Source organism: Tachypleus tridentatus, chromosome 12, assembly GCF_004210375.1.
Source record: "Tachypleus tridentatus isolate NWPU-2018 chromosome 12, ASM421037v1, whole genome shotgun sequence".
Taxonomy (NCBI): domain Eukaryota; kingdom Metazoa; phylum Arthropoda; class Merostomata; order Xiphosura; family Limulidae; genus Tachypleus; species Tachypleus tridentatus.
This window is the reverse complement of record NC_134836.1, coordinates 22,997,252-23,017,771: the sequence shown is the minus strand read 5'-3', so window position 1 is coordinate 23,017,771 and position 20,520 is coordinate 22,997,252. Positions and strand designations below refer to the sequence as shown.

At 34.3% G+C, this 20,520-nt stretch overlaps 1 protein-coding gene across 2 annotated transcripts in view; it reads right to left on the bottom strand.

Moving 5' to 3' along the window:
* The window catches only part of LOC143235169 (cGMP-inhibited 3',5'-cyclic phosphodiesterase 3A-like), a 167,943-nt gene that overhangs the window by 9,609 nt on the left and 137,814 nt on the right, over positions 1 to 20,520 (bottom strand). For both annotated transcript variants that reach the window (XM_076473060.1, XM_076473059.1), the window contains exons 7-10: positions 15,768 to 15,890; positions 13,484 to 13,668; positions 7,773 to 7,976; positions 4,544 to 4,705 (exon numbers count right to left, since the gene is read on the bottom strand). In XM_076473060.1, the coding sequence (XP_076329175.1) occupies positions 4,544 to 4,705; positions 7,773 to 7,976; positions 13,484 to 13,668; positions 15,768 to 15,890 (674 nt within the window). The remainder of the gene's footprint in view (positions 1 to 4,543; positions 4,706 to 7,772; positions 7,977 to 13,483; positions 13,669 to 15,767; positions 15,891 to 20,520) is intronic.

The window sequence follows — 20,520 nt, the reverse complement described above, 5'->3', positions numbered from 1 at the left end:
GAAACCTAACAAATAAACTAACAATGGAATAGTTAGCCACAACATTCATCTTTGTTTTTAAATCTCCATCACATGCAATCGATCGCATCTTTCGAAATTATTATTTTTCCCATCTAGTTAGAATTTAATTTCATAAACTTCATGAAGCCTGTGAATAATGATCTTTAAACAGTTTAGCTGCAAATATTCTTGGTGAATATTTTTATTTACAGAAATACACGAGGGTTATCTGATCACAGCCATCTCAAGTAATAGACTAGTCAGTAAAACCTACCACCAACAGTTTACCTATAGAATAAAAAGCTGGATTTGACGGTCATTTGTGGCGTATCAGCGGCCATAAAGTGCGAAGCGGGTTTTTGAAACAACGAGATGCGACCCATGAACTCGCGGATTCACATTCCGAAACATTGATTCTAAGGCCGACCGTTGTTTTTTTTGTTGTTTTTGGAATTTCGCACAAAGCTATTCGAGGGCTATCTGTGCTAGCCGTCCCTAATTTAGCAGTGTAAGACTAGAGGGAAGGCTGCTAGTCATCCCCACCCACCGCCAACTCTTGGGCTACTCTTTTACCAACGAATAGTGGGATTGACCGTCACATTATAACGCCCCCACGGCTGGGAGGGCGAGCATGTTTGGCGCGACTCGGGCGCGAACCCGCGACCCTCAGATTACGAAGCGCACGCCTTAACGCGCTAGGCCATGCCAGGCCTCTAAGGCCGACCGACCGACAAATGGGGACGTGGAGATAGAAACTGGTGATATGCAAGGAGATGTTGTTTTGCTTCGCATTGTGATACATGCACGAGAGCATTATTATGAGTTTTGGGCCCTTCATGGCCATGTGGTTAAGGCGCTCCACTCGTAATTTGAGGGTCGCAGGTTCGAATCCCAGTCACACCAAACATGTTCGCCCTTTCAGCCGTGGGGGCATTATGATTTTACGATCAATCCCATTATTTGTTGGTAAAACAGTAGTCCAAGAGTTGGCGATGGGTGGTGATGACTAGCTGCTTTCCATCGTCTTACACTGCTAAATTAGGGACGGCTAGCGCAGATAACCCTAGTGTAGCTTTGCGCGAAATTAAAAAAACAAACAAACAATATGTGTTTTCTACCTCTTAACCGCCGGATAATTCTTCATATTTGCAGTATACTTTAGGGATCATTCTTAAATAGAACAACAGTTAAGAGAATCGCTAACTTTCTTTCCTCTTGGTTATTACTAGAAAATATGAACTATGCTATTAATAGAAGCAGTCGTCTGTTCTGACGTCGAATCATGTGAAGGTCTGGGGAATATATTTACCCCTAGTTGATATGAAAATTGCCCTTAGTTACTTGGATAATGCATTTGCCTGGGGATAGAGAACATTTATACAGTGTATTGTTTTTCCTTTGTTTCGAAAGCATTTTAGATAAACATATAGATTTACTCGGATCAACTGAGATTTTGCTAGGCTTAACAATTACTGGGATCTGCTGAGATTTTGACGAAATATCTTTGTAAGATGTGTTTTTCGTTAAACAAATAAATCAGTGTGTAGCAAAGCTTTAACTCCAGCCTGATATAGACAGCCAAACACTCGTGACGGAGCAGAAATAAAACTATTCCCCATTCTCTCACACCACCCTAGTAACAAACGCAAGCAACTGTTTAACTGTTGAACAAAGCTTTGCTTTTGCCACAATAAAGATTGTGATTGTCTACACCCTAGGTCTTTACTCTCTATTTTGTGCAAACACTCAGACAGAGACAGAGAAACCCGCTTGCAGTAAATATGTATCTCAAGACGACTGGTATGGGTATTAAAAGTTTTATTAAAATAAAGTACAGAACAACGTTTCGACTTTTTTAGGTCATCTTCAGGTTAACAAAGAGGAATACATCTAACCTGAAGATGACCTAAGAAGTCGAAACGTTGTTCTGTACTTTATTTTAATAAAACTTTTAATACCCATACCAGCCATTTTGTGATTCAAGCATTTCTCTGTAATACATCTGAAGAACCTTCATTTTGAGATTCCTGCATACTACCATAAGATAAAATGAGGACAAAACCATAGCGTAAATTTTTTTTAATCGTTGTAAACAACACAAAACGGAAAGAGACGATTAATTAGGGCTACGCAACGCCTCTAAAGTTTGTATAATTTTTACGAAGCCACCCTTTCGCTAACGGCTCAGTAATAAGTCTGAAGATTTATAACGTTAAAAATCTGGCTTCGATATCCGTGATGGACACAGTACTGGTAGCCCATTATGTAGCTTTTTGCTTAACAAACAAGCTTGCACCAATTATTTCACTAATTAATATGTTTCATCGGGTCACTGACACACATCTAATCAGCTGCAATAATTATTTTTTATTCATTTATTTACTTTTCATGAATATCAACACAGGTTGAAGCCAGAATTCTAAATCCGAAAACATTAATTAAATTTATCAAAGGGCATTGTGTTAATTTTAACTTCATTAAGCTTTCTTCGTTTAGAGGTGTTCCTTGCCGGATTTTATTAGTCTCATACATAGTTAATAATACCCATTAAGAACTATACTGGTTGTGAGATGCTTTATATATATATTAATTAGAACCTTTAATAAAAATAATCACTCATGCTAATCTCTGTTTATTTATCTATTTTATGTAAGTACTGAAAGGTTTTCAAATAAAACACAGTAACAAAAATTGTATTATGTGTCTACAAGCCTTGGATAACAGTTTAGCACTGGAAAGAATATTTAATTATGCATTAAGTTGTATATAAGTAAATTAAATTAGAGAGAAAAATTCAAAAACAATATTTGCTTTGTAAATCTATTAATTTCTCTCCTACAAGTTCCACTATTCTATAAAATTTCTTTATATATTTTAATACTACCACGAAAAGCGTATCACTTCAATGAATAAAAGATTATCACATAAGAATGACTAACTGTACAGTCTGAACCGTCAAAATGAAAAGTTTATTATTACTTATTCAGGATTGCTGCAGAAAAAAAGGGTTATTTTTCAGTCTAAATCCCTACAATGAAATCCACTAAGAGAGAAATATCACATAAAAATGATTTATTATTCACTCTAAACTACCACCATGAAAAGTGTACAAGTTTTACTGCGACAGATCTTGAAAGATTTACTATCATATATTTTTATATCGATGTTTAAGTTAAATTTATATTTAGAAATGTACATAACCTATACCATTAAATCTGTATTGCAAAATTCCTGCCCATTCACTATAATTGTAGAAGATTCTTGAGTGTAAGAATTAACAATGTATGTGTTTATATAAACCCTATGTTGGGCAGGCTGAACTGTAGAAACTCTCTTCACGCTTATAAATATAATCAATACGACACGCAAAAAACAGTATATATATTACTGGTTTGCTATAGTTAGTGTACTATAAACCTCGGAAGCTATAATTATGATTAACGCTTATTAATCGGGAATTTCAGATATTTGACCAGGAATGTTTATAAATTTCGAGCATTACAAATCATTTAATTTCAGCGGATTCACGCCGAACGTTAGTATTTTTACGAAGATATTATATAACTTCAGCAAAGAAAAACTCAGCGTGTGATCGGCGAAGAACGCAGAGCTAGGTAGCTCCCAGTTAAATGAATCGAATCTACACCAAATCAAGATTAATTTGCTTATCATAAACCATCGATAAAATACAAAGAAAGTTCCAGATCAGAATGAAGACTAAATATCGTTTCTAAGTTTGTAACACTTTTGTACGTAGATCATTATTTGTAAAAACCGTTATTGTAAATTGTGTTATCGTTTGTGTATTAAAACATATTTATAATAAAAAAGAAAACTGTGTATCAATCTTGTTAGCAAGTAAAATAAATTTAATCCTTATCGACATTTATTTAGCTTCTAAATCTAAATTATAACTTAACTCAGTTTCAGGCTATTTGAAATGGTAATACGTAAGAGTAACATAATGAAACTAGACTAATATGAAAAAATGTTTATATATGGAGGATTCACTAACCAGCTGAGACAAGTTTACAATCTCCATCAAATAGAATTACTATTCACAAGGAGAAATCTGTGTACTTCAAAAATTGACTCACTTTACTAACATTTTGTTATCTGGATCATCAGACCTCGATGAGTCAAATACGTGCAATATTAACCTGTGTTATGTAGAAAGCTCAAAAATGAGTTTTATTGGGAATTTTAGGTATACAGATATAGAATTTCCGTCTCTAAATTGCAATATTCTTTTATGTCTGAATTACAATAAATCCATCATACTATTTCATGTTCAACATGAGTAATTGGCCAAAGATATTACCCAATAAACAATTACTGTGCTTAGATAAGTAGATGGAATTGTTAAGGTTAAAATTAACAATAGTTTATTGTCCAGATAGAATTCTTTTTCCGCCCGAAAATTAGGGTGGTAACTTTACGCAAATGTCTTAAAGGAAACGAAAAACATAAAACTGTTGTTTGATAATATATTAATATTTGTTGTATAAAGAGTATATTCTTGCCACACACTTTAAAAACCCACCTGTTCATAGAACTCTTCTGCTATTCGATGGGTCCACTGTACATGAATATCATGTCGCTTACACGGACCGTTAATGTCTGCTAGTTTTATACACATTTCCATCGTCAGTAGTCGATCTGTTTCAGACAGCCAATCAAGACCCGGAGCCTGATCGTCGTTCACCTTCAGAATCAAAACAAAAACAAAACGCGAAATCGGTACCAGCTACAAACAACCAATCCCACTCTGAAAGCTAATTAGGCTTAAGACATTAATCTCAGTCGCAAAAGGTTTGCTATTGTATTACAATGTTTCCATGTAACATGCACCTATCAAACTTTCTACCGCAAATTCAGCTTTATTAACACACGTAAAACCAGCATGAGTTTTAACGTGTAAAAGAGTATAAATGATAAAATCATGCGAAATTTATCTGTAAAGAAAAACAAAACAAACTAATATTAAGAGTAAAAAAACAAAACTACTTTTTATTACCACACGGAAAAATTAAACTGGAATAAATATCCTGATTTTTATTGTGCCAAAACCGTCGTTTTTGTAATTTACTCTTAAGATAGTGCAATATATCCGAGAATAACTCGAAATTATTAAAGTAACATTTTGTTCTTATTAAAAGACTCGATTACTTTATGCTAACAGACAAGCTGAGCATTTATATAGATAAAAAAATCACTTTATTCAAGTTTAAAATACGAGTTACTTCAACTGAAAACATATACCGTGTATTTTGTCAAGCTAGAATAAATATCTTTCATAGATTCTTGTTGATATAAATCGTTGCAATACGAATGCCACATTGATATTTGTTTTGTAGGCCTAGCTAAGTCGATGAAGAAAGTACGTATGCATTTTAACGATAAAATTCAAAAACCTTTTACACTCCAGTAATTGTAAAAGAACGTTTATTGCAAGTGATGTTTCGTCTTTACGATTTTCTTTAAAAGTACTAACCCTCAAGAAGACGCAGAGGCGAAACGTCGAATAAAATAAAAAATCATTTTATAATTATCTTGTGTTTCAATGTCATTTCTCTCTTAACTTTTAACACTAGCTGTAGACATCTCTCTACAGAATTATTAATCAAATAATTTAATAGAATAGTTTTAACAAAAGAAATTGATTATGTAAGAGAATCGTACAGTGGAAGCTTTTAAATACTGAAAACGTACAAAAGCAACAACAAAGTCAAAGTCGGTTTATACTGTAAATTATCTAATCGTTCAAAGCAGCCCAAAAACTCGGTAACAAAAACTCGATACTTCCATGTAAATACAAACCAAAAACTATACAAAAAAGAAAAAGATTGTTATATAACGTCAACACGTTTTAATTAATAAAATAACATAACGAACAGCACTGTCAGATGTCAGGTTTTCGTGTATGTGTACGGGCAGAATTCTTGACAGTGTTTGTGATATATATCAACAATAAAAGGAAGACACACAAATCACGTTTAAAATAATATATTCCAAACAGATTAAACGTATATAAAAATGTTCGTTACACGGTTAACCGTTATTCTATTATCTGTTATACAATACAGTTACCAATTAGTACAGTTTAAAAGTCGCCAATTATGGCTTGTCTCACAATCAGCCAGCCTGTTTCTCTCTTTCTCTTTTACTTGACTTACTTTCACTAACTTCTTTGCCTATATATATAATATTTTGCCCGACTGGGGCCTAGAACTTTATACAAACTACCAGACGTTATGATGCAATAATACTCACTTAAAGCAACAACGAAACTACGCAAGAACTGATTCGTAAACAGTTATCGCTTCCAGAAATAACTTGCATTAACTGTCGCACAATATAAATCAGATAATATCCTCTTATTAAGCTTAAAATGAACGGTTGTTTATATCTAACATTAGCAAACGTTAATACGTTTTAATTAAGCAAATAATATCATGTAACGTCAGTAACTGCAGATGATTTCGTTTTTAAGCAAGAAACACCAAAACACAAACCTGTGTTTATTCATTTAGTTAATCAAATATTGTTATTTTTTGTTTACATTGAAGCTGAAAAGTCAGCAAAAGGATTTTGGGGTTATATTTAAACTATGGCTCACATAAGAGGGAGAGACTATGAGTTATAGCCTTTCTTGTGACTGAAATCGATCTTTTGCTTCTAAATATTAACGAAAAGCTAATGGTGCCAGTCTTCAAACTCACAGCCGATCTAACAAGGAACAGTTGAAATGGATCAAATTTAAGTGAGGGAACACAACGATCTCTCTTAAAAAATGGTTGATTATAAAACTTTGCATTTAATATCGCAACAGCGTTTATTAATTAATTACTAGTTCATTAAATTATTGCTTGAGGCGTATATTATTCAAAAGCAGTTATATATATATATATATATATATATATATGTAAAAGGTCAGAGAGCTTTCAGCTAATGATAAAAACTTAAATATGGGCTGTAAACGTGCCAAGTGTGGAACCTTTATATAAAATTGAGTATATAAGTAAGCAGCATCATACGGTAATGGAACTCTTGCTTGAATGATATTGGAATAAATTTTCTATTACGCTATGTGTAACCTCTGAGCTTCACAAAATTTTTATTCTGTGTGCATTTAGATTTGCAATAGGGTATACGATTTTCCCGTTTCACCCCATTTCTTTTCACGGAGAACTATATTTTTCTACATTCTCAGATATGACGTCATGAACACATCACACACAGATCTATTGCATTGGTTCCATCTATATAAATAGAACAGTACTCTCTGTCGTATGTCCATGTAAATACTTCGCAGGGTATGGACGGATCTTTACCAAAATTGGTATGAAGGTTCATTAGGCCCACACAAATTTTCACTTTTGCATTTTGCTCTTTTTACGTGTGTTTTGGCGAGAATTTTTTACCACTATTTTGCTCCTGTTGATAGATCTTAACCAAATCTGGCACGAAGGGTTGTTAGGTCCATGAGGAGATACATTCAAACTTACTGTTTCACATTTTGTGTTTTGCTGTTTTTATGGGTGTATTTTTTAATTATATATAAAGGAAACACATTTTCTTGTCCTAAAATAATATTTCGTTAATCATAAATTTACAAAACTTCAGTCCAGGGTATAAGTACTCCAACTAGTGGAAAATAATCTGCATTTGAAGTATGGGAGAAGAAACCCCCTGCACTTCAAATGCAGGACTACACTCTGATCAAAACTTTATTCACAAATGTTTGTAAAGCACAAATATTTTAAATATACCTTAGCATTGAATTCTGCTACAATCTCGAAATGTCTCTTCAAGTCAGTTGCCAAGATATTCTCAATGACAAGAAACCGGAACCTTTTAAACTCAGCTTTATCTAAATGACATAACCAATTATTCTCTGGTCGTGACAGGAACAAGCTCCATGCAGCAGCTGCGTGATGGTTCTCCAATACAGACCGATCATTGTAGAGCACCGCCTGATAGATAAATAAATTTATTTTTAATCAAAAGCTATTACTTTTCTCAGTGTAAGTGGAGTCATATATATGAATCTAATTAGAAGTTCGTCAACTAAATGTAACAGCAATGTTTGATAACGTAACATTTAAGACGTGAACATGCAAAGAGCGCGGCTATAACTGATAAAACAATTGTAAAAGATGAGTTTTTAATATTTTAATAGTTGCAATGATTTATATAAAAAAGGCTTCCTTTTCCCACACCAAACACAGTATTATTTTAGCTATCAAAATCTGTACTTAACAACAATCAGCTAGTTAATTATTTTGATGCCTTTAATTGAACATTTCTTTTAATACGTGAGCATTTTAAACAACTCTTGAAAGACATAAGCAAAGTGATAGCATTCTTCGATACAGTTAACTCTTCACAATGAAGAGGTGTTAACATTTAAGTGGTTTAATAACAAGGAAAACCAAATAATTTATAAAAGGACCACAAGATAACAATGACCGTAAGTTATAAAATATATCCAGGTTGTAAAGTCAAAACAAGATGTTAATGTTAGAGTAAAACTTAATAATTTGAAACTTTTCACGTGCTTTAGAGTTTTAGTAAATGTAATGGGATAATATCTTATACACATTCAAACGTCATTTATGTCATCTGTACTTGAAGCTCGGTAAAACACTTAATAAAGAAAATGAAGAAAAAACAAAAGCAAAAACTTTACTGGAACAGTTCTTTAATTACCGCTGCATCATTAAATCAAACATTGCTTTCTGGTTTCCGAAATATCAAAGACAGTTTGCATTAATACGACAAATCAAATCCCCTGGTTGAACAGCGGTAAGTTTACGTAAAATATAACGTTAAAATTCGGGGTTCGATCAACGGTGGACACAAAAAGACAGTCGAATATGGCTTTGATCTAGAACAAACATACAACGAATCAACAATGTCCATCAAGACTTGGTTTACTTCTAAACAATTCCTTCTCACCATTATAGTGAGCGTTTACCTTTTTTTCTCTCGTCTTTACACCGGACTGTAATAAAATTAACATTTGAAGTTTATATTGCAATATATTTTAGGAACGTTAAAATTACCTAAAAATCCGTTAGGTTTTGATATTGTCTATCTGTAGCTATATGATAGTTTATTTCACCCCAACCTTTAAAAACCTTTCTCATGGCGATAGTTTTTGAATTTTTACGATTTTTCAATTGTAAATTATTCATAATAAAAGAAAAGGTGATTTAGAATATAAAACTGAAAAGTCGTGTTTTGTTGCCGGGACTACAGTAACTACGATCAGCAACATCTGTGTGTTTCAAAACGCAAATCTTTGCTTTTAACATACATTGACGTTCACTTATTTATATATCCATATCACAGTAAAAGCCCTTACCAACTGTCTAGTCACAAAACTACCGTGCTTTGTTCGAAATTTCTTTAAAAATTAAATATAATATTTATTTTATCTGACATGCCATTGGAAATAAGAATAGTGAAGGCCAAGTTGTTAGGGCTCTCGATTCGCAATCTGAGGTGGGATCACATCCCAGTCATACCAAACATGCTCGCTCTTTCACTCGTGGGGCGCTATAATTTGACGGTCAATCCCACTGTTCATTGGTAAAAAGATTTGGTGGTGGGTGGTGATAACTAGTTGCCTTTTCGCTAATATTACACTACTAAATTAGAGACGGCTAGCGCAGATAGCCCTCATGTACCTTTGTGCGAAATTAAAAACAAACAAACATAAATGGTGAATTTTAAAAATTATCGCCGAGATTTATTTGTTTGCACAGACTCGTGACTTGCGCACGATGAGATAAATATGTTTAGTCGTGTTTCAGAGATAGGAGGGATGCCCGATTCTTCGCTACAATAATTTCTTGAACTCATTAGATCAGTGTGTATAAATTTGAACGAGTTTGGGAAATTTGGCAGTGCGACAGAGGCTCGACTGGAATTTTAACTAGGGCACATCAGGAGTGGCGTAATTGTACCAGGGTCCATACTAACGACCTGAACCAAAAGTTTAATCCTCTTTTTGCAATAAATCTTCATATTTTTTTCTGTTATTTGTTCTATTCTCACTCAATACAAACTAGAGCAATTTGACCGATCCCGTAACCACCATAAAAAAAACACCAAAGAAATCAAAATTACCATTTTTTCCAGAAGAACAGTTCAGGAGTGAGATTTCTAGAAATAAAGCTGGCAAACGATGAGACTTCTGAGCGTGAGATTAGTTTACTTGGAACTCAGAAGTTGCATATAAAAATTTTGTACCGGTAGTTGGCAAGTTACAAATGTGGTTGGAAAGTCCACTTGATGAATATGAAGTGACAGAAATGAAGTTTGGTTTTCTATCTGATTTTAACAATTTAAATGATACTAACATTTTTATTGCAGCTGAAAGATTGAAAGACATATATTCTCTAGATCTAGATAACTCTCCGATGAAATGGTGCAGTTTACGAAAGTTTTTGATAATAAAACACCATCCGCCCAACATCAAAGCAATCAGCCAAAACAAAATCGAATCTGTTTTTCCTAAAGTTAAATATACTTGTGATTACCCGCTTCAAACTGCAGTAAAGAAAGAGCTTTCTATAAAATGGCAGTAAAGAATGAATTACATGGTTCATTGTTAAATGAATGGTCAGATTCCCTTTCTTTCCTCACGATAGAAAAGGTATTGCTCAGGGAAATAGCTAATGAAGATGTAATTAGAGATTCTCAGTGATGTGGAGAAAAATATAATGTAAAAACGGCTCGTTACCTCTTTCTTTCTTTGTGAACCAGACGATGACCAAAGAAGGTCGAAACGTTGTTCGCTCCTCTAAGTAAAAAATTTTCTCAACCAAAACGAGCCGTTTTTACATATTTAATTAGAGATTTTGATTTCTGTAAAGCAAGGAAAAACTATTTTAAAGGTAACGTTTTGTCATGCTGCCGTAGTGGTGTACAGCAACTATATTGTTTTTAAGTACCTAATTAATTCTTACTCACTATGTTGTACAAGTAAATAATTATTATTAAAATCGTTTAATTTTATCGTATCATTCTTAAAAGTTAGATACATCACATTTTAATTTACTTTAAATATTAGCCCATATTCTGTAATTAACATACTTTTTTTAAAATTTCAAACACGAAATTAGCACAGGATTGTGTTTGCTTGTTGTTGGTTTCTTTAGTGCAAAGCTGCGTTAAGGAATATTAAGGCTCTGTCCACCGCGGAGCATCAAATTCCAGATCTGGTATTGTAAAGTTTGAAAATTTACTGCTGGCCAGTCGGAGGACAAGACGGTTAAGGAAATAAGCAACTTTTCCAAAATGGCGGAATATGCAGGGCTTTTGCCTATGATCATTTTTTATGGGAGATCAATTAAAAATATCCTAAAATCCTAGCATGGTTTAAACCTATAAACCTTCAGTGCATAAGGTTATATATTTTCTGCCAGCGCCCCTAATATTAGTTAACAATTTCCTGACATCGTAACACCATGCCTAAATGATGGACCAATAAAATAATTTTCAGGGAATTTTATATTTTATTTTGTTGTTCTATATCTGTGTTTCTATCTTGTGGGTCATTTAGTAATTGTTAATCACCGATGAAATTCCTCTCAGCGTTTTTTGTGCAACAAAATACGTTCACTGATTCTATGAAAAAACTAAATAGAAGGATGATTATATGGGTATATTTTTCCATTTAAACATGACTCACAGATACATACGTCACATTATTTGTTTAGATCTTCAAGATCGAATATTAATTTGAATACCTTTTTGAAATTGGGCTTCATTTCCGAACGCGTAAAACTAAAATACAGAAAGATACACAAAAAACACAGACAGCCACACTATCATAATATTGCATATGTTTATGAAATAATATGAAATCTAAAATTGTACAAGGCAGTAGCATAAATAAGGCTTTATTTAGCACCTCGATATCACAGTTTCTCTATGACTTATTTTTATGCAAAATAAGCATAGAATTTGCATAATACCTCGATTCATAATATCACCGAGTGTAGCACATAATCTCAATTTCGAGACAGGAATTCAAATCGAATCAGAATTTTATATTATTTTCAGTTTAAGACAGAAGTAACTTTAATTTTACTTATTTTCACCGTTTCATTTTTCTTCGTGAATATTTTATTATTCTTTCTAAATTAGTTATATGATAAGTTCCAGCTGTTTAACTAAATACAGCTGTGAACAAGATGAATTTCTGTTTTCTTTGCAGTTCAATTTGGATTATTCATTAATGGTTTGTTCATAAGTTTTTTTTTAATTTTATTTATCAAAACATATTTAACTGTTGGTCAAGACATTAAATATATATAAATCTCGATGTTATTCAACTTAAGAAAAGAAATACATCTGATTTCTTACCTCAAACTCATTAGGTTTATTTATTAATTCAAGTGTGTGTGTTTGTGTGTGTCAAACAGATTATTTTCTACTTTATTTCACGATTTACGCGCAAAGTTATGCAATGATTAAGCCTAATTTTGAAGTGAAGTAAATGGAAAGCAGCTACTCAACAGTACCCACCGCCAACTCTTGCGCTACTATTATCTTAGTAAATAGTAAAATATAACCGTCACTCTTATGATACTACGATACACCCACGGGTCCAAAATGGAGGGCACTTTTTTTTTTTTCTTTAATGTGATTAGAGCCATAAATTCTAAAATTCACAATCTAATGGGGCCCGGCATGGCCAAGCGTGTTAAGGCGTGCGACTCGAAATCTGAGGGTCGCGGATTCGTATCCCCATCACGCCAAACATGCTCGCCCTTTCAGCCGTGAGGGCGTTATAATGTTACGGTCAATCTCACTATTCGTTGGTAAAAGAGTAGCCCAAGAGTTGGCGGTGGGTGGTGATGACTAGCTGCCTTCCCTCTTGTCATATACTGCTAAATTAAGAACGGCTAGCACAGATAGCCCTCGAGTAGCTTTGTGCGAAATTCAAAAACAAACAAACACAATCTAATGAAGATAACAACCACTATAGCAGACAAAGCCCAGTCCTAGTTTGATATAATTTTAACCTTATAATCTATTTTTATTACACTTTGTGTTGTGAAACTAATAAGGTTAAATTACATCTTAATACAGCGATTTTTTTTTCAGTAAATAATAACACTTCATATAAACATGGAAGAATCTATATAAAAGATCAATCCATGAGGATAAACTTCCCCATCATGTGAGTAAAAATATTAATTATTTAAGTTCTATAGCGCAGCCCTGTGAGAGAGCTGAGAATTTCGAATTTGGCGATGTGGTCTAGATGCTATGTGATAACATAAAATAATCTCTGCGTTTTAAGGTTTGGGTGCGTTATACAAAGGATAATCAGTTCCTTCCAATGAATGGTTAGTGGTAGGATGTTGCTGGCTGGCTGCCTTCCTCCTAGTCACTAGTTCAAAATTAGAGTATGCAGCAAATAATCTTAGTAGTTTTACCATATATACGAAAATACAAATACCTGTGGGGCAAACGTGGAGACTAAAAATGCGTTTGTCCTGCCTGGGTGATCGTAGTCATGCATGGCAGCTGCAGTGTATAGAGCCATAAGTTCTAGGGCAGGGAAATTTGCTCCTATGACCCCGTAGGTGTAGTTGGCTTCGAAAAACTGCTTGTAGACAGACGTTCCACTTTCAATGACATTTTCTGAAAAACAAGTAAGCTGCATAACAGACATTTAAACACCAAAAACAACAAAAACACTGCCTACGGGATCGTGACAAAAAAGATGGATATTTTAAATGCAAAAGTTGCATTTATAAGCATAATTTTAAATACAATTGTGAGCCACTACATTTCTGTTATCCAATGTTTCATCACTATACAATGACGTAAGTATATCCCCATAGCTCCGAAAATGTGTGGGGGGTGGTGTGTGTGAGCCAAAGAAGGTCTCGAATCGTAACTGAAATTATAGGGAAATAAATATAGTGTCCCAGATACTTACAGTTACGATAAAAAGTGTTCGTACCCCTGTGTCTCGAGTGGTTTTTTGCTCATAACTTAAAAAGTATCACGATTAGGCTAATAGATGTATAATATATTATAAATATTATATTAACACACATCTGCATAAGTTTTATGTAAATTATACGACAAATAAACTGTTTATAAACAAATAACCAAAAATAGGAGAAGTAGAAAGTATTTGTACGTTTCAGAACGTGTGAAAAATTTGATATTACCTTAAAAATTTTGTTTAGTTGGCGAATAAACTACATTATACCATTCCAAAACTAGACACTGGGTTCACAATTATTGGAATTTAGCCAGCAAAAAATGTACTTCCGGCAATTTAGCGTCGTCTCCGTCATTATCTGCTGGGTCATCGTGGCGAACAGGAAACAACTGTCCAGTGATGTAAAAAAAACGAATTATTGTAAAATACAAGTCTCGTGTGTCTCTTTCCGGTATTGCTACACAACTTAATGTGCCAAAATTTACTGTTCAAAGCATAATTGCCAAGTTTAAGCTTACAGGATCAACTGCTAACCTCTCTCGTTCCGGACGCCCCACCAAATTTCTAGAGAGAACCAAGAGGAAGGTTCTTAGAGAAGTTAGCAGGAACCCTCGTTTAACACGTAATTACATACAGAAACTGGTAATGAAAACTGGGATTGAAGTAAGCACCTTTACAGTTACCGAACATGTTACGCTCTTCTGGGTTCAAAGCATACCGTCCTCGTAGAACTCCATATTTAAAGCTTGTTCATTTAAAAACACGATTGAGATATGCAAGAAGGCATGTAGATAAACCCTTTACCTATTGAAAGAGTATTCTTTGGTCAGACGAGACTAAAATCGAGCTTTTCGGCCACAATGATGTTCGCTATATTTTCCGTAAGAAGGGGGGAACGAAATATTCCAAAGAACACCGTCCCTACAGTTAAACACGGAGGTGGCTCAATCATGCTATGGGGTTCCTTCAGCTCTTCTGGTGTAGGCAGGCTTCATCGCGTCAACGGAATCATGAAAAAAGAAGAGTACGTTGATATATTAGGCACTTATATCAAGAATGATGCTCAGAACTTGCGGCTTGGGTGTCGTTGGATCTTCCAGCACGATAATGACCTTAAGCACACATCGAAGTATGTGCAATCCTGGTTGCAGAGGAACCATATAAGCGTTCTGGAGTCACCCAATCTCAACCCAATTGAAAACGTTTGACATGAGTTGAAGACCAGGATTCATCAGCGTCATCCGAAAAACTTGGAAGAGTTGGAGGCCTTCTGTAAAAAAGAATGGAAGAAGATACCAGTCGAGTACTGTCAAACGATCATGGAGGACTATGAGGAGAGATTGCGCCAAGTAATTCACCTGAAAGGCTATTCAACTGACCATTAAAGCAGACGCACGAACACTTTCTGCCCCTCCAATGTTTGGTTATTTGTTTATAAACAATTTGTCGTTCAATTTATATAAAACATTATGTAGATGTGTGTTCGTGTAATATTTATAATATACTTTCATTATCCTAATGTGATACTTTTTAAGTTATAAGGAAAAAACTACTCATGACTCAGGGGTACGAACACTTTCTGTCGTAACTGTATCATGTTGGGAGACGGACCTACCCTTTGTAGGTGGGCCATTTCCACTGTCTTACAAATACCATGTTATGTTGGCTTATTTACTTGATCCAACTTGAATGAGTAGTGATAGTGATAAATTGTAAGTTTTTTTTGAGAAATCATGTACGTATTTCTTGTTTCATTATACGATGGACTTCTACGAATCACACTTACCCAAGGTTTTGTGTAGGGGTGAGTCTGTTGAATTTGAAGGCATCTGTATAAAGCCAGGAACCGGCTGAGAAGTGAGGTGATAAACAGCATGTAACACATCAGCAGCATGCATACAGTTGTGATCTAAAACAAAGATGTGTTAAGCAGCCATCAGTAACACGTTTTATCCCTTTAACGAATGATGTCGCATCATAACGTATTAAAAACACATGTTAATATTTCACACAGTTGTTTAATTCAGTTGTTTTAATGGTTTTCTAAGTTGAAGTGGTATAAAAACGCTTGAAAATAGTGAGGAATAAACATCTAAACGTTTCACACATCATGGTATACCAGCAGATGAAAACCAACAGCAAAACACCATATACACAAATTGAATGTCCCTTATTCTAGTTTATATTAGATACACGAGTAAGTAGCCAGAATTAGAATTCAATGTCCTTTATTGTACTTTGAAATCTGAATCTGATGACTGATGCAGGTTTTTAATAGTTTCCCTTATTGTAGTTTGTTAAAGAGAAAAAAGAGGAAAGAAACGAAACGCTTAAAGCGAAGGTAATACACTCTTAACATTTGTGAAAACAGAAATGAAAAACTTGGGCCAGTTAGTTTCCTGTGGTTTCGCCAAATAGTAGATAGCCACACTCTGACAGGCTCTATAGACCTAATCACAAAACCGGAAACTGGCTTTGCCCAAGTAACATGTATACAACGCGTCCGAGAGTTGAAAGGTTATGCCATAATGAACTACACTCTAGGCCACAGCAGTATATTATTTAATTAGAAATTGGATCACCTTTTGGAAAATCTAGCAAGATCTCGAAATGATGTTGTCAATGAAATAACGTGTAGACTGAAAGTATGGGAGAAGATGGAACAGAGATGATACTAGTTAAGTGGAAGAAGGGAGGTGGGAAATATGGAAGTGAAGCGAGTGTTGAAGCATGCGGAGAGAGAAGCTACATAATTAAAACTGTATTTGTCATTATTATTAACAGAACTTTGAGAGAATATTATTGGTCAAATGAGAACCCACCCAACTCCCCAGGCGTAAAATAGTAGCAATGAATTCATGTTAATTACAGTGGTGTTAAAATTAATTATGAAAAAAAGATACATAGTAGTTAAGTTTGTTTGTTTTTAATTTCGCGCAAAGCTACACAAGAGCTATCTGCGCTAGCCGTCCCTACTTTAGTAGTGTAAGACTAGAGAAAAGGTAGCTCGTAATCACCACCCACCGCCAACTCTTGGGCTACTCTTTTACCAGCGAATAATGGGATTGACTGTAACATTATAACGCCCTCACGGCTGAAAGGGCGAGCATGTTTGGTGTGACGGCAATTCGAACCCGCGACCTTCAGATTACGAACCCTAACTACTTGACCATGCCGGGTTGTCAGTTGTTAAAGATCGTACTCCACAATTGGATGGGGAGGGCTGTGCTCTGAATGGTGATAAACTCCTCTGGTATATAAATAAATAAATTTTAAACTGCCATGATTCTCATTTAACCTAGAGCTTAAGAAGTCCCACCTTAAATATTAACTTCTTTGTGAAACTTAGGAATATTTAATAAAAAACAAATGCAATATATACACGTTACTGTATATCAATATATTAGTTTCACATGCAAGAAATATCTCAAAAATATGGTTAAATGTTATAATTACTACAACTACAAAATATTATTTATAGTATGAATCTAAACTGACCATCAAGAAAGTTAAAGGTTTTTTTTTTTTAATTCAGTGTTTTTATTAACAAAAATCTTCAACGTTACTCGTAAATCACCAGAACCATTACAAAAATAGTCCTAACAATTCAGCCTAAAATAACTTATTCTTCACAACAACAATATTGTACAAGTTGCAACACTTAGGCCTAAACGATCACAACGCTGCAAGAAACGGCTGACATTTCTAGTACAGCTTTCTGAAGATTTCATGGAGATCTTTTTATGCTAGCTCTATACGCATTTGATGTCTTGTCATAGCAAAACTATTTCATCTCGGAAATTATGTTCACTGTATTAGAAACAGCAAACAAATCAAAACCAAGTGATAGTCAAGATGTAAATCGGTTAACGTTAGTTACGGATGCACGCTGTTGTGTGGAGAATATAATATTCCACCATACAAAAACATAATCCTATACGCATATACCGGAATTTAAAGTAACCATTGTTTTCGTTTAACCAAAGTGTTCTGGAATTACTGAACCATTCAAATGCATGATAAAATGTTGTTTGCTTTTTTTTAAGCCAATGGTTTATTGCACATAGTATATGTGTATTTCAAGACAGAGTACTGGTATGAATTTAAGTCCAACCTTTAGCAAAGGATTGCTTAATATTATTTCTTACGGCGGAAGATAAATGAAACGTCATAACACTGGAACAAAAAACACACACACACTATGTCATAACACAACTTTGTGTTCAACAATTTAAGGGTAACTATTTTCTAAACATTTTAAATCACATCTTTACTTAGGTGTCACTTGAAAACATGATAACCCTAAGTAGTATTGCGCGAAATTCAAAACAAACCATTAGAATTTCTTTAATTTTGATTCACATCTTTACTTAGATGCCACTTGAAAACATGATAATTTATCCAGATCAAGACCCAACTTCTTGGGTATCGATAAACATAACAGAAACGTTTTATTAAATTCTCGCCCACTCGGCTTATGACTATCAGTTAGCTTCCTGTTAAAGATAGAAATTGAGTACACATTTAGAACAACTTCGCACAGCAGTGAACTCTCAAAGTTTCTAAGCTTGGCATGGACAGAGCACTGGACTCGCAATCTGAGGGTCGCGGAGTCGAATCCTCCGTCTCACCAAATGTGTTTGTCCTTTCAGCCTTGAGAGCGTTACAATGTTATGATCAATTCCACTATTTGTCGGTAAAAGAGTAGTCCCAGCGTTGGTGGTAATAACCAGCTGCCTTACCTCTAGTCTTTCATTGCTAAATTAGAGACAACTAGCGCAGATAGCCCTAAGTAGTATTGCGCGAAATTCAACACAAACCATTAACATTTCTTTAATTTCGCATAAAGCTACATGGGGGATATCTGTGCCAACCGTTCATAAATTTAATGTTATAGACTAGAGGGAAGAGAGCTAGACAACACTCACCACCAAATCTTGCGCTACTCTTTACCAATGAATAGTGGATTTGATTCAAATAACGTTCTCACGACTAAAAGGGTCGAGTATGTTCGATGACGGGATTCGATCCCGCAACTCGCGCGTTAGAATTCCATGCTCAGAAAGAAGAAAGGTATCCGGCAGAAATAAAAGTAGTTGGAGAAAACTCGTGTATGTGCATACGTTTGTGCTCACAAAATATGGTATTTAAATTATCTAATTTAGTAATTACATTATTAACCTTCAAACAGTTGTGGATATAAACATTTTCCTTTGATAAATATATATGTATATATTTAGCAATAAATAAGGATGAAAACTCACACTTCAATGAAAATTTATGGAGCTTAGATCCAATAAAATATGAAATAAAATCGATTGATACATTTATACGTGGGTAGTAACTCTGATTTATTGCTCATCAGTGTATCTGACACTCAAAGCTCTTTTAATAGGAACAACGTAAAATCGTCTGATCTTGCAGCTAGTTCTAAAATCTACCGTTTCTAATTTTAGGTAATAGTAACAACGAAAAGCTACACACACACACATCAGGATTCAGCTTCGATCATTATCACGTTTCATCTGCGTAATTACAATAACATCAATACTCTCCAACAAATGAATTAACAAAATCACGAAGCTATGATATCGACTACAGATTCATACTGTTCTACGTCATTTCAAACCTTATGTTATCCTGTAGCAAGAGTTTGTACAGCGATGTGTTAAAATAGTATTGCTTCTATTTTTTTTTTCTCTTGTTCCATAAATATCTTCACACATGTAACTCGGTGCTAATTGACTAGGCCTTTATTATTGCTATTCCACAGATAATATGATAATGTTAATAGAAGAATAAATAGAGTGTTAGCATTTACCTCCAACAATCAAGGGTGTTATGTGTAAAATTACATTAATATTAAAAATTGTCAACAATTATCGCAGTCACAGGTTTATAGTTAACTTGATGCCCGCCATGTCCGGGTGTGTTAAGGAGTTCGACTCGTCATCTGAGGGTCGCGGGTTCGTATCCCCATCACGCCAAACATGCTCGCCCTTTCAGCCGTGAGGGCGTTATAATGTGAAGATTAATCCTACTATTTATTGGTAAAAGAGTAGTCTAAGAGCTGGGGGTGGGTGGTGATGACTAGCTGCCTTCCCTCTGGTCTTACACTGCTAAATTAGGGACGGCTAGCACAGGTAGCCCTCGAGTAGCTTTGTGTGAAATTAAAACAAACAAACAAACAAAACAAATTAACTTGAAACAACTCCACTAACTTTGAGACGGACTAGATTTTGTTTTTAATATCCTTACAGCTTAAAAAATTATGCTAATTTTTTTATGGAAACAAAAGTCAAATGTCAGAGATGAATGTGTTAATTATAAAAAAATGCAAGGTCTTTAATAAGTAGTTTTTAATTTTTTATATAAAAGTTTTATGTTTTTAAATTAATAGAGATTTTAGCTTAAACATTTTGAAGTAGCTTGTATTATTTGTTTAAATGTAAATTATAATTACATGCATTGTTTCAAAATACTAGTTAATAAATAAATTACAGTTCATATTTCTCTTGATCCGAGAGTCTAAATTGTGA